The 13,260-nt window shown below is 41.8% G+C and overlaps 1 protein-coding gene and 1 pseudogene across 5 annotated transcripts in view; one reads left to right on the top strand and one right to left on the bottom strand.

Moving 5' to 3' along the window:
- The window catches only part of map4k2 (mitogen-activated protein kinase kinase kinase kinase 2), a 48,902-nt gene extending 38,744 nt beyond the window's left edge, over window positions 1-10,158 (top strand). For 4 of the 5 annotated variants that reach the window (XM_063470343.1, XM_063470340.1, XM_063470339.1 and 1 more), the window contains 14 exons: window positions 1,144-1,313; window positions 1,497-1,538; window positions 1,996-2,080; window positions 2,597-2,676; window positions 3,928-3,988; window positions 4,068-4,191; window positions 4,353-4,411; window positions 4,496-4,599; window positions 5,708-5,885; window positions 5,974-6,045; window positions 6,121-6,207; window positions 6,287-6,357; window positions 6,461-6,516; window positions 8,644-10,158. In XM_063470343.1, the coding sequence (XP_063326413.1) occupies window positions 1,144-1,313; window positions 1,497-1,538; window positions 1,996-2,080; window positions 2,597-2,676; window positions 3,928-3,988; window positions 4,068-4,191; window positions 4,353-4,411; window positions 4,496-4,599; window positions 5,708-5,885; window positions 5,974-6,045; window positions 6,121-6,207; window positions 6,287-6,357; window positions 6,461-6,516; window positions 8,644-8,731 (1,277 nt within the window). In that variant the 3' untranslated portion in view covers window positions 8,732-10,158. The remainder of the gene's footprint in view (window positions 1-1,143; window positions 1,314-1,496; window positions 1,539-1,995; window positions 2,081-2,596; window positions 2,677-3,927; window positions 3,989-4,067; window positions 4,192-4,352; window positions 4,412-4,495; window positions 4,600-5,707; window positions 5,886-5,973; window positions 6,046-6,120; window positions 6,208-6,286; window positions 6,358-6,460; window positions 6,517-8,643) is intronic. The other variant, XM_063470341.1, reaches the window with a different exon arrangement.
- The window catches only part of LOC134625026 (NACHT, LRR and PYD domains-containing protein 14-like), a 551,707-nt pseudogene that overhangs the window by 516,837 nt on the left and 21,610 nt on the right, over window positions 1-13,260 (bottom strand).

Below are 13,260 nucleotides of genomic sequence, written 5' to 3'. Positions count from 1 at the left end.
AAATAGAATAAAATATACAATAGGACAAAAATAGAATACAAATGCTATATACAACAGAGTGAAAAATACAACGGTTGCCAGAAAGATTATTGCACATTAGTGTTATTGCACATTTGTGGATGTGTGTGTTTGATCAGTTAAAGTCTTTGTTGTGGAGTCTGACAGCAGTGGGGAGGAAAGACCTGCGAAATCTCTCCGTCCCACACCGTGGGTGCCGCAGTCTCCCACTGAAGGAGCTGCTCAGTGCTGTCACAGTCTCATGCATGGGGTGGGAGATGTTGTCCAGCAGGGATGACAGCTTAGCCACCATTCTCCTGTCACTCACCACCTCCACTGGGTCCAGAGGGCATCCTAGAACAGAGCTGGCCCTTCGGATCAGCCTGTTCAGTCTCTTCCTGTCCCCAGCAGAGATGCTGCCTCCCCAGCAGACCACACCATAAAAGATGGCTGAGGCCACCACAGAGTCATAGAAGGTCTTCAGGAGTGGGCCCTCCACTCCAAATAAATTAAATTGAATTGTTACAATGCGCCTGCATCAGCAGAGTTAGAGTGCAAAGCAGTGACACAGAATTAGACAAATGTAAGGACGAAAATATCGTAGAAAACTCAAAACATAACATATAACACTTTAACAAAAAAGTAAATCAACCTTCTAACTCCACAATATCATCACATAAAATAAAAAGTTATCTTCCACCTGGGATGTTGGATCTTGGCTCAGGCTTTTTGAACAACTGCTTAAAGTTCTTCGCGTCTTCTCCTCGTGTGCCATCGTAATCTGGTTGTACTCGTTTTTGCCTCAAGTGGTGAAACACGTTTGTTGTTTATTGTTTCCACCTTCAGCAGGAGCAGTTTTCTTGCATATTTTAGTTTGTACTTTGTTAGAAGTTGTCAAAGTATCTGCTTTTTCTGGTTGACACACTGCACTTGCTTGTTGTTTTGTACGCTAATAAATGTAAATGCATGGTTTTGCTATATCACTGTTGTAGTGATGTGGAACTTTAATACCACGTAATAATTTATATTGCAGTTATTGCAGACATGACTTAATGCATGCATTGACTTCAGCTATGGCCGTAATAGTTCCACTTTAAGCTGACCGAGCTCAGAATGAGTCCCACAAAAATCTCTTTCTCTTTTTAGCCTTGGCCAGGTGCTCGGCCACTCAGGACATCACAAAGGGCTGCAGTGAAACGTGTCGGCCAGCGGAGGGCGCTGTGACAGCAGAGTTGGTTACTACTGCTTCCTCACCCAAACGAGAGACCCCACTATCACCAGAATGGAGCACACTGAGGAGGAAGACGAAGGATGATGTAAGTGGAAGCCACGGGTCTGCCTCAGCATATCAGCCCGTGTGATTTGCTAACCTTATAACTTCCTAATGATTGGATCCTTTAAAGGTGTCAGACTACACACCGTGTAACAGTCAAAATGCTGATTTGTGACATTTACAAAAAATAATACGATTTTTTATGTGTAACCTTTGACATTTTTAGAGCGCTGATTGTCATGGCCTTCCTCCCACCCCTCAAGTCCATGTAAGTGTGAAGTTTAACATTTTATGCCCAAAGCTCTCATGACTAACATGACATGCTTCCTCACGTACAACAGTGTGTTTTAATGGCTGCGTCCTGCCAACGGATTCCACAAACCTCTGCACCTTCTCACTACTTCCTCACTTTTAGAGTAACTCTTGTGCAAACAGGTCTGTGATCTAAGGAGCTTTGAAAGACAAAGAGTCGGGACGTTTCATCTCTTATCTGAGAAGCTCCTTCAGTTCTAAGAGCAGCAGGTGGAGAGTCCCAGATTTTAAGGCCTATTTGGAGACAAAGCTCCTCAGATTACCATGACCTGGATGACTGTGAACAGAAAAATTACTTGTGCAACTTTGAATAAAAGTATAACAGCCAGTTTGGTTTTGTTGGAAAGATAACATACCTAAACTGAAGAGTCAGTCTAACCGTACATGATTCAGTTGCTCTGCTGCTTCTGTAGATGGGAGCCTGCTTCTCTAAAGTCTTCAATGGCTGCCCTCTAAAAATCAACTGCGCCGTCACCTGGATTTTTCCCAAAACAAGAGGTCAGTGGTTTGGTCTATGGTTCTATTTTTACTTCATAGTGGAGTAATGAGAGCTTGTTCTCAGGAATCTCACAGCAGCAGGTTTATAACAGGTTTATATTAATGTGAGGAGACAGTTCATTTATGCAAGGTACGATGAAACAGAGACTTCTTATTGAAAGGAAAAGTGTAAGTGATTTAAATGTGGCTGTGTTCTCTTTAAAGATGGTCTTGTTGTGCAGAGATGCTCTTTAATAAAGTCACTTTCTTACCAGTTACGTGTGCACGTTTGACACATGCACTGAACTCCTTCAATATGTCACAATAAATGTGATGTGACACTGTGGCCAGGTGCTAGCACACAGCATGGGTCATGTGTGTGCTGTTGTCTGACATTGTAGCACAAAGAGGCACTCTTAATGGGGATAGCAGCCAAAGTGAAAGCAGGTCTGGTGTCTGAACCTTGTGATGTAATGGTAATGGTGTCTGTGTTTGGTGCTGATGGAAATCTCTTATATAAACACTTTTCCTACTTAGATCAGTATCTTATTCTTGGGGCAGAAGAAGGCATCTACACACTGAACCTTAATGAACTTCATGAAGATACATTAGAGAAGGTAAGATCGTAATTCTCTCACATCTGTATAATGCTTTAACAGCCATCCACTCCACTTAACCTGCCTTAATCCTTTATTACATGTCCTGTGTTTAATGAGTATAACTGGTAACATTTTAATACTTTTCATTAAAATGGTCAAGTTATTGGAAAGACGACTTATTTGCAAAGCACCAGGGGAAAGTCAGCAAAGCAAAACCAAGGCTTTAACTTTAGCTGTCCACAAAATTAGCCAACAACAAAACAGAATCCCAAAATGAGCACAGAGGCAAGAGCTGTGTGTGGAAGACACGCTACATGCTACAAAACAGGGATTAGAACAAAGATGAACAGATGGGGATCAAGGTACTGGCTAAAATGATTGGACACAGATGACGGCGATGAGAGGAAAAGGAGGGAAGACGGACAAAAACACGACACACCAGAAAACCGAGTAACACATAGACGAGACAGAGGTCAGACAGGGGAAACATCGGGGCTACTAGTAACACAAGAACATTAGAAACACAAAGGAAAGTCAGCTAAGACTAATACTTTAACAATATCTTATACTGAAATGGGTCAAAGGTCAAGTGGCTAGATTCATAGCCGACTATCTGTGCACAGACGTGCAGGAGGAATAACTCGGTCCAGAGCAGGTTAGGTCTGCAGCATAAGTTACTATGACAATATAACCCCAGTAAGGAGCGACCCTACTTAAAACCAGTCGATGCTTCGCTGACTTGTGACAGTAGTAACTGTGGTAATGTTAGAAACAAGCCACAACACAAACATGTGAACAAATAACACTGCAAACCCTAAATCTGGCAAACTTCTCCCGATGCTTCCACTGAAAGGGTTGGAAGTTAAAAAGCACTGAAGGTTAGGTTTGGAGTAAATCATGGATATGTGCACGAGAGTGTGCGCATGTGTGTGCACGTGTTTGTGTGCAGTTTGTAGTGCAAACGTGCGTGCAGAATTCATGCAGACGTGTAACTGGACGTGACTGTGAAGTAGAATAGAGTGATGTGCGGTTAAGCTGGTAGTTGAAAGTGTCAGTCAGAGTAGAAGAGCATTGTATAAAAATGCAAGTAATAACAGAAAAGTGCAAGTCGTTAATCGCATCACCCTGAAAAATCTGAGTAAGGAGTGCAGCTCCTGATGACAGGAGGAGCACTGAAAACCAGGAAATGGTGTTTCTGGAACAGCCTGATGACTGAAGCTGGATGTTTGAAGTGTCAGTGAACTGCTTGTCTTTTCCCTCTCCCCACAGCTCCTCCCTCAGCGATGTATATGGCTATATGTTATGAACAATGTGCTGATGTCCGTATCAGGTAACAAACAGCGTGACACAAACGGAGAACATTGTGTCCACTCGATAATATGCTGCTCTAAAAAGGCTCCATCCTGCAGGGAAGTCGTCCCAGCTTTACTCGCACAGCCTGCCAGCTCTGTTTGAACAGAAAGGACATCTGCACAAGAAACACAGCAGCCTGTCGCTCAGCACCAACCGCCTCACGGAGCGGATGAGTCTCAGGTACGACACGCCATCACAGATGCAGGGAAACAGGAGCTGTAGCAGTATTAATTATGTGATGTATGATGCTACCACCTGATTTTGAGGAAGGAGGATACTGTAAACCCAAATAGTGGGATTTGTCTGCTTGTTCTGACCTGGATATTCTCTGTTGGCCACAGAAAGTTTGCCATATCTGTAAAGATTCCTGACACTAAAGGTTGTAGGAGGTGCAGTGTAGGTAAGCAGTGCTGAGTTACTCTGGTCAGTCTGTTTGTTCACGGAGAACAACTGCAGACACTTAGTCCTGCTCTCTGTGTTTCAGCAAGAAACCCATACACAGATAGCACATTTCTGTGCGGGGCTGTCCCATCTGGCCTGGTTTTACTCTTGTGGTACGAGCCTCTTCAGAAGTTCATGCATCTAAAGGTTTGTACAGATATGTTGAACTTGCCACCTGAATAAATGTCTTCCTTTCAAACTCTAACCCTATTTCCACAATGCAAACCAGTCATTAGACCTGAATTACATAAAAGCAGACAGACAGCATATCAGAATCTGAAGCTGAAGAATGGCATTGATTTTTTTTAATAACATATGCATAGTTTTTATTCAAGCCCAACAAGATTTTAGAGACTAAATAAAAGAAACGCTGTATAAACGCTGTCCAAAAACACCAACAGCACCTTCTCTGGGTCCAAGCTCGTGTAACTGAATGGTTACCATGTGTTTTCTGGGCTACAGGAACAGTGTTATCAGCACACAGTTCAAAGCCAGCATGCACCATTAGGTCACATAGCAGACTAATTGACAGGTTTTTTGTGAATGTCTCGCACATTTCATGAAGATAACGTATGTATAGTGAGAACAGAGATCTGTGGTAAGCCTGTCTGCAGTCCTAACACAGTGCTGCTAGGAGAAACACACCTGCGTCACAACATTATGGCAAAGTGGCATCAGTCCAAAGACGTGCAGTTAGTGGGGAAATGTTCACTGGAAACTTTAAATTGCCCATAGGTGTGAATGTGTGCGAATGGTTGTCTGTGTCTATGTGTTAGCCCTGCCACAATCTGGCTACCTGTCCAGGGTGCACCCCGCCTCTCGCCCTAAGACAGCAGGGACAGGCTCCAGCCCCCCGCCACCCTGAAAAAGGATAAGCGGAAGTAGACGGACGGATGGATGGATGGACGGACGGATGCATGAATGGACGGACGGACGGATGCACGGACGGATGGATGGATGGATGGATGGACGGATGCATGGATGGACGGACGGATGCATGGACGGACGGATGGATGGATGCATGGATGGACGGACGGATGGATGGATGGATGGACGGACGGATGGATGGATGGATGGCATCGGTTTATCTTTAATCTCAAGATTTACTAATCATACAAGAATTCTGTTGTGCTGTTTTGGAAGGTTGTATAAACAGGTTCAGCTCAGGTTTAACAAGCATCACTTAACCATCCATGAGAATTTATTTAGTTTTTCTTGTTTTGTTTCTTGTTTTTTCTTCATGACTGTTTCACAGCAACTCGCCATCAGGCTCCCAGATTCTCTTCCGATATTTGAACTGCTGGTGTTGGCAACAGATGAGTTTCCTCAGCTGTGTGTTGGAGTGAGAGACTGTAGTAATGATAAACCACCAAGCGGCCAACAGCTCAGGTTTGATATTATAGAGCTGAACGGCGCTCCTGTTCCAGTGCCAGGTAGGACCGTTTCTGTGTTTCTCTGCTGACTTCCTGAAGCTTCAACCTTCAACTTGTTTCAACAAGCTTCCTTGTTTCCGTGCGTCAGGAGATAGTGGAGCACTCAGAGCCGTGCAGGTAACCCAGCTGGACCGAGACACTGTTCTCATCACCTTGGAAAGTAAGTCCCCTCACATATTGTGAATCCTTCACATGTCTTTCGTGCTCATTCTCAATCCGTGTACCGTTTGGACAGGAACTGTAAAGATCGTGAACCTGCAAGGCCTTCCATCCAGACAGCTGGCTGCAGAAATAGTCTTTGACTTCCCCATTGAAACACTAGGTAGAAATAATGTGACAAACAGAGTGAATGAGAGCTGATGTCTGTCCTGAAAGCTGAGTGACACCTCCTGTTCTGTCAGTCTGCTTGCAGGACAGTGTGCTGGCGTTCTGGAAGCATGGCCTCAAAGGGAGGAGTTTCCATTCAGATGAGGTGATGAACTAGTAAATTCATCCAACGTTGGCTGAGCTCGTATCATGTGCTTATCATATTTGTTCTAAGTCATTACACATGTGAATTTTCACTTTATGTGCAGGTAACACAAGAAATTACAGATGAGAGTCGTGTGTTCAGAGTTCTGGGAACAAACAGGTATGTTAACAGTATGCTGACAAGAGTTATCAATCACTGTGAGAAACTAGTAATCCTAGTACATCAGAAGTAATCAGGATAGTATTTTTCTTGATACTATTGTTAAGTGACCTGGAAGTGATTTTCAGAGTAGCATGTGGAAGAAGCATGAATACTCCTAGCATTAATGCTAGCATTAAAGCAGGAGTCACACTAGAGTGTTTGTTCTGTTGGTTACTCAAATCCAAGGATTTAGGAAATGCAGCCTATGTGTTTGCATGCAGCCCTCCAAAAAAAACCCCAGCCATCAAAGTTACCAACTACCGTCTACAGAAAACTACTTTCCTTAGTGCTAATTTTCTTTATGCTAGTGCCAAATCACAACAATAGCCACTTCAAGACACTGTATATTGTAAGGTAAAGACCCTGTAATTATGGTGCACAAAGGTGAAAAACTCCCTTTTAGCAGGAGGAAACCTGAACCAGGCTCGGCGAGGGGCGGGTATCTGCTGTGATCAGTTGGGGGGTGAGAGGAGGAAGACGGGACAAAGACAATTGGGGAAGAGAGCCAGAGAATATTCTCAACTAATGATTGAATGCAGAGAGGTGTATAAACAGATAGTGAGTGAAAAGGGCGACTGAAGAAGAAACACATCAGGGGAACCCGCCAGCGGCCTAGACTTAGGCTAACTAAGGGAGGATTCAGGGAAGAAAGGAAAGTTGTAATCCTAATCTTAAAAGTAGAGAGGGTGTCTGTCTCCCAAACCCAAATTGGAAGCTGGTTCCACAGAAGTGGTGGCTGTAGCTCAGGTGGGGGAGCAGGTCACCTACTCCCCGTCTGCATGCCAGATATCCTGCATGAAAGCTGCTCTCCGGTGCATCCGTCAGAGTATGAATGGGTGTGAACGGGTGAATGAGGCAAGCGCTTTGAGTGCTCAGAGTAGGAAAGCACTATATAAGAACCGGTCCATTTACCAAGAGGGGCCTGGAAACCGAAGGGTCTGGCTCCCATTTTACTTTTAAATACTCAGAGTGAAGTGCTCTAATGGGCTGACATGGTACTATAAGGTCATTAAGATAAGACAGGGGCTGATTATTCAAAAACCTTGTGTGTGAGGATTTTGAATCTTTTATTCTGGATAAAACAGGGAGCCAATAAATGTTCTGTTTCTAGTTCCTGTCAGGACTCTCGCTGCAGCATGTCGGATTAACTGAGAGCTTTTAGGACATCCTGATAATACCCTCAGCACTTCCTTTTGATCATTTTTGTGGGGGGAGGGGACATTAACAGCAGGTTTTCTCAAACAATTGACACACAACCTGCCAAAATGAATAATTCCAGTAAGTGTGTGTGTTTACATTTGGATCGTATAGATATCTGGCATTAAAACTCAGTCTTCAGAAAATGTCCTTTTCTTTTTGATTTCTTTCAGAGCAGTCTGGAATTGATTTTTGACTAAACAATTAAAACTAATAATAATATATTACTATATTATATTACTAACAAATCCAGGACAGCCCTGTTGATCCAGTAGCTTTTAATGAAGTTTGAAATAAGAATCGTGGTGAGTTCATTAGAAATATTTCACCTTTTTTAAAAATCAGTCATTACTGGAATCATCTGAAGTGCAAAAACGGTGGGATTATATATGAGAAGGACGGACTCAAAGACGGTCGTGTATCACATATATATTACATAGATGTCCAAAATCAATGCATCATTAATGAAACTGAAACAAAAGTACTGAATTTCACGTGGAAGACCAAACCTTAGCATTCAGGAAAGTCTTATACAGGAGCAAAGATAATGGAAGTTACCCGGAGTTTTCCACTGTGAAACCAGGAATAACAGCTTAAACATGTTGTTGTGTAAATGTTCACACTTATCATAAAGTTTAAAAAAGTAGTAGGCGTGGTGATGAGCAGGAAAAGGAGTAAAACACGAGAGTAGACCCAGTAAGTGTACCAGTACTGTACCAGTGTGTAGCATTAAAGTCAAACGACAGTGGTTGTAGTATCAGTAGAGTAGTGTTAGTACTAGAGGTGGGAGGAGTAGCAGCAGGTGGAGGCACTGGCTTTAGGTTAGTACTGCCTTTCTCTGGTTCTGCTTTACAACTTCTCTCCTTCTCATTTGCTGATAATGTGCAGAGACATCATCCTTCAGAGCACACCGACTGATGACCCGTCAGCACTGAGCAGCCTGTACATCCTGACAGGACACGAAAGCAGCTACTGAGAGAGGAGGCGGGGCTTCTCCTTGGACGGTGTTACCAAAGAAAAGCACAGCCTGTCTGTAACTGTGGGGTAGAAACGATGCTCTGTTTCACCGAGGCTGTGCCAGGAAACGGTTCAATGCTGGGAATGACAAATGTTAGGAAGGGATCCTGCTGACTGTCCAGCCTTCACCTGTACACAAGACACCTGTCAAGGTCCTCGTTGGGGTTATAGTTGATAAAGTTTTCTAGCTTCTCTTGTCTATTCATCTTACCTGCTTAAATCAGACCTTTCTGTTAAAGCTAATGCAGACTCCACTGATCTGCCCGCTCAGTGTGGACGGGAGAATAACCTGAACATGGCCTCGGGACATCATCGTACTGAGTCAGGTTTTCTTCTTGATCAGACTGAGTGGGGCAGACTGACACTGCACAGAAATGACTGAGTGTGTTTTGGTGCCTCAACATTCAGTCATATTCTGTAAAGCCATTTTCTGTCTGCATGCTGCACATAAACTATTTGGACCCGAGTGCTGTGACACCTACACCTTACACCTGCAGGAGCTGCTCGGCCATAGAAAGCTGTTCTGTGAAGTGCACGGCTTTTTGCCAGTGTTGATTTTATGGGTTTAATGTAATAACTAATTTTTCACATCATCGTCTGAGTCGTAATCCCAACGAGGAAACTTGGAATGTAAAACTCGATGGACGCTCCAGCTGAAGAGTGAAGTGTCAGACTTTTAATGTATCTTTCGAGCTTTAGCATACTTACAACGGCAGAAACAGTGCCACGTCTAAAACATAGGAGCCATCTTCATCTCATTCTTCCCATTTCATGCAAGTTTTTTCTCATCCTCAGATGGCCAGAATTTGGTTTGCTGACTTCATTCAGTCACACCATACTAGAGCATAAAAAGTGGAAATAAACTGGTCATTAAGAAAGTGTGATGCTTGAAAGTATAGCGTAAGGACAGCAGCTGTGTTCCATGTGCTGTGTAACGCTGCATTTACAGCTGATATGATGACATCTTTAAAGAACTGTGAAGGAATTATCAGTGCTAACACAACCTTAAGCACGTGATGTGACCGTATTCCACTGCTTACACTTTCAGTATCCTTACTTAAAGAGAAAAAAGTACAGTTAGCAAGAAGCTTTGAGATCAAGGCAGTGTTATTGTATGCTAACCACCTGGGTGGTGCAGCTTGTCCTGATAAAAAGTGAATGTGGTCACATTATACTTGTGCTCGTTTAACTAAAATGAAAAGATAAAATAAACATTCCACTACATGGGTAAAGATATTTATATTTATGGAAAGGATACTATAAAAGTAACACTGGCCTTTCCATGAGAGAAACTTGAAGTACAGTATGCATATTGAGATTAATGTTTTTTTAATATGTTTTTGCTACTATGTGAAGATGTGATGTTATTAACAACACAGAATAGACAGAAATAAAGATTTTCATATCTCTTGGAGTTTTATGAAGAGTTTGTTGGGTTGTTCTTCTTTGAATGTGTGGATCGATGCTTCTACGATTTATATCTTAATCCTTCAATTTGTAAAAAACATTTTGAATTCCGTTTGAGAAGATAAATGAAGGTTCTTGCGTTCAAGTGGAGGCTCTAGCAGACTGAGAAAGTAACTGCATCACTGTGTTATTCCTGCACCCATAGCAGCAAGTAAATGAAGGCAGTGATGTTCTCAGATCACTCAGTCAGTCTCTGAACGTCACCTTTATTGTGATCACGCACTTTAAGCTTTCATGCCTGTATTTTTGCACAATTGTGATAATACTGTATAGAAAGACATCTGTGCACAGACGAACATGGGGCGGCTTTGCTCAGGTAGTAGAGGAAGGTGCTTCAATCCCCGTCTGCATGCCACATATCCCTGGGCAAGATACCAACCCAGAGTTGCTCTCCGAATGTGTGTGAACATTACACAGAAAGTGCTTACAGAGAAAAGTGCTTGCGTACACCTGAATGAGGCAAGTTGTTTAATGTGCTATGAGTACTATATAAGAACCAGTCCATTTACCATTTACGTCGCCAAAGCACTCAATACTCTCTTTACGAAGTTCTCTGTAGTTTGTTTCTCCAGCACCATATTTGACCGCGGTCAAGCTAGCCACACCGCCAGCTGCACCTAAAATGTTGTTGCACTATTCTTATGCATATTACGGTACGGGTGCCGACTGGCTTAGAAACGCAGTCTTTTGTTTCCTGACACTATTGTACTTCACAATCCACTCCCAGTTTTGGTTCATCTCCACTTTTTACCCTGTGATCCACAGCCCAAATTACTGTACGATTCAGAGAAAATCAACAGTAAAATTTACCCAATATACAGTACTGTACTTTTAATATCCTCATCTTTGAGCTCAGATTACAGGAAAACTGTACGAGGTGACACTGATATTTCACTGGATTCTGACTCTGGGTGACCCCCACTCTTCACCCTGTGATCCACACCCAAAATTGCTGTACAGTTTCTGAGATTGCTGTGTTAACCCTCTCAAGGCAGGTGTTGCAGATTTGCAACAGTTAAAAGCTAACAACCTGATTACCCCACATACATATTTTATGAGTTTTTTTTACTCAGAAGTACCACTGCAGGTATTCTTTTGTGCATTAGCAACAAAAACTTAATTTGAGCCTGAGAGGGTTAAGCATGAGTATGACAAAGGCTAAGAAAATATACTGCCTAAAATAATATCAAATTTAAACAACAAATTACAAAATTGCCACACCTGCTGTTATTGCCAGGTAGGTTCAATAGAGCATTATTTAGTCATAAAAAATACATATCATTGAAATATCATCAGTAAAAGAAATAAACTCACTATGTAAGACATGTTAGCAAATTCAGTTCATAAATAATGTATCAAATCTATACAGATGTTTGAAGGTATAATGCAAAGCATGTTTGTTTCTTATGGCTTACAAATGTGTTTGCCTTTAACATCATTTACATTTCATTTATACAGTTTCACAGACGAAACAATAAAATAAGTTTCCTGAACTGTTCTTCATGGCCCAAATTTTGAATCCTTTTGAGGGTGATGCATTATCCATGAAGGTGGGCAATTTGTTCATTGATCTCTGACCCTCGCTGACTCTGACGCCTCCTAATTCTGCTGCCAGCCTTGATGATTAATTTGTTGTCACTGATGCTGTCACCAGTTGTACACAACATCTCTGTTTGTCCACCAGTCTAATCTGTAATTCAGGTGAACCCAGAATTACCTGTATCTTTGTAATGTTTCAGAAAATATACACTATATGTTGATGGGCATTGTCCCACTTTTCTTTCCTTTATAAGTAAGAATCTCTATGGTCTTAATGACAATTCATATACAGATTGTGGAGGACATTTTATTCAACACTCAAAAAAGTTCCTCGCCAGCAGACTGTAGCACAATTTCAGCCCACCGTTAATAAACCCATCCAATGCAGCGTTATCAGAGAAATTATGCAAGTGTTATGTTTGTATGTACTGGTAATCTATTTATCATTTTTCATTATTCCTGCTCTGATGATTATTTTCTTACCCTTCTGTAATTTTAATAGATAAAGGATGTTGAACATCAAGCTCCAAACAGGATGAATGAGGAGGACCACAGAGGAGAATCGTGGATGTAGTGAAAGAATACATGCAGATGGTTTTTTTCATGGTGGAGGAGCAACTTCTGATACCATCTTAAAGAATAAACACATAAAATTGAAGAGTAAAAATAATGACAATATGTCAAAAATTTTTATTAATTTTTTTTAGAGCAAATGCAGTCTTATCATGGTCAGAGTTGCCCACTCATATTTAACTAATTCAAATACAATTACTGCATTTAAATGCTTATGTTCTAATAAAAGGCATTGTTTAATATTTCTGCCATGACAACCCAAATAAATGAATGAGAGGGAAACGGGAAGATTAGTCATCAGGTGAGGTTTACTGTTCATTTACCATGCCTTGATAACAGGAAGCTTAACAAAAGAAAAATGTTGGGGACGAGAACCGGTGTTCTGTCAAAACATCCTACCGTAGCCTAAATTTATAGTCTTGTCTATCAATCCGTGCTACCTTATCAGAATATGCTACCTTACGTGGTTAATGGCTCCATCGTATAAGTAGCATGTTCAGATGGCCCAATCACACTATTAAAACATGCTTCCTGCTTGGATTTATATAGGTAGGATGTTCAGATGGCCAAATCACACTATTAAAACATGCTTCCTGCTTGGATTTATATAGGTAGGATGTTCAGCATGTTCAGTGTGCGGCTTCGACCTTCCCCGTGGTGAAATGAGACAGGGAGGACACAAATTGGCGTTAAGTAATAATTTGCCCGATTATCAATGTGTTAGTTTGCATCTCCTTTACAATTATGGGCACATGATATGATAACGATATTTTAGCAGTTCAATGATAAAAGTATAACATTAATTATGGTGGGGGGTGGACAATGGCTATTACACTCGATGCACTCCAGCTGACTTACCTTGGTATGAATGACGACGTACTCACAGTTTGGCGGCTTGAAAATAGCCAA

The sequence above is a fragment of the Pelmatolapia mariae genome, linkage group LG3_W (genome assembly GCF_036321145.2).
Source record: "Pelmatolapia mariae isolate MD_Pm_ZW linkage group LG3_W, Pm_UMD_F_2, whole genome shotgun sequence".
Taxonomy (NCBI): domain Eukaryota; kingdom Metazoa; phylum Chordata; class Actinopteri; order Cichliformes; family Cichlidae; genus Pelmatolapia; species Pelmatolapia mariae.
The sequence above is the reverse complement of the archived record's forward strand: the minus strand, read 5'-3'. Positions and strand labels throughout refer to the sequence as shown.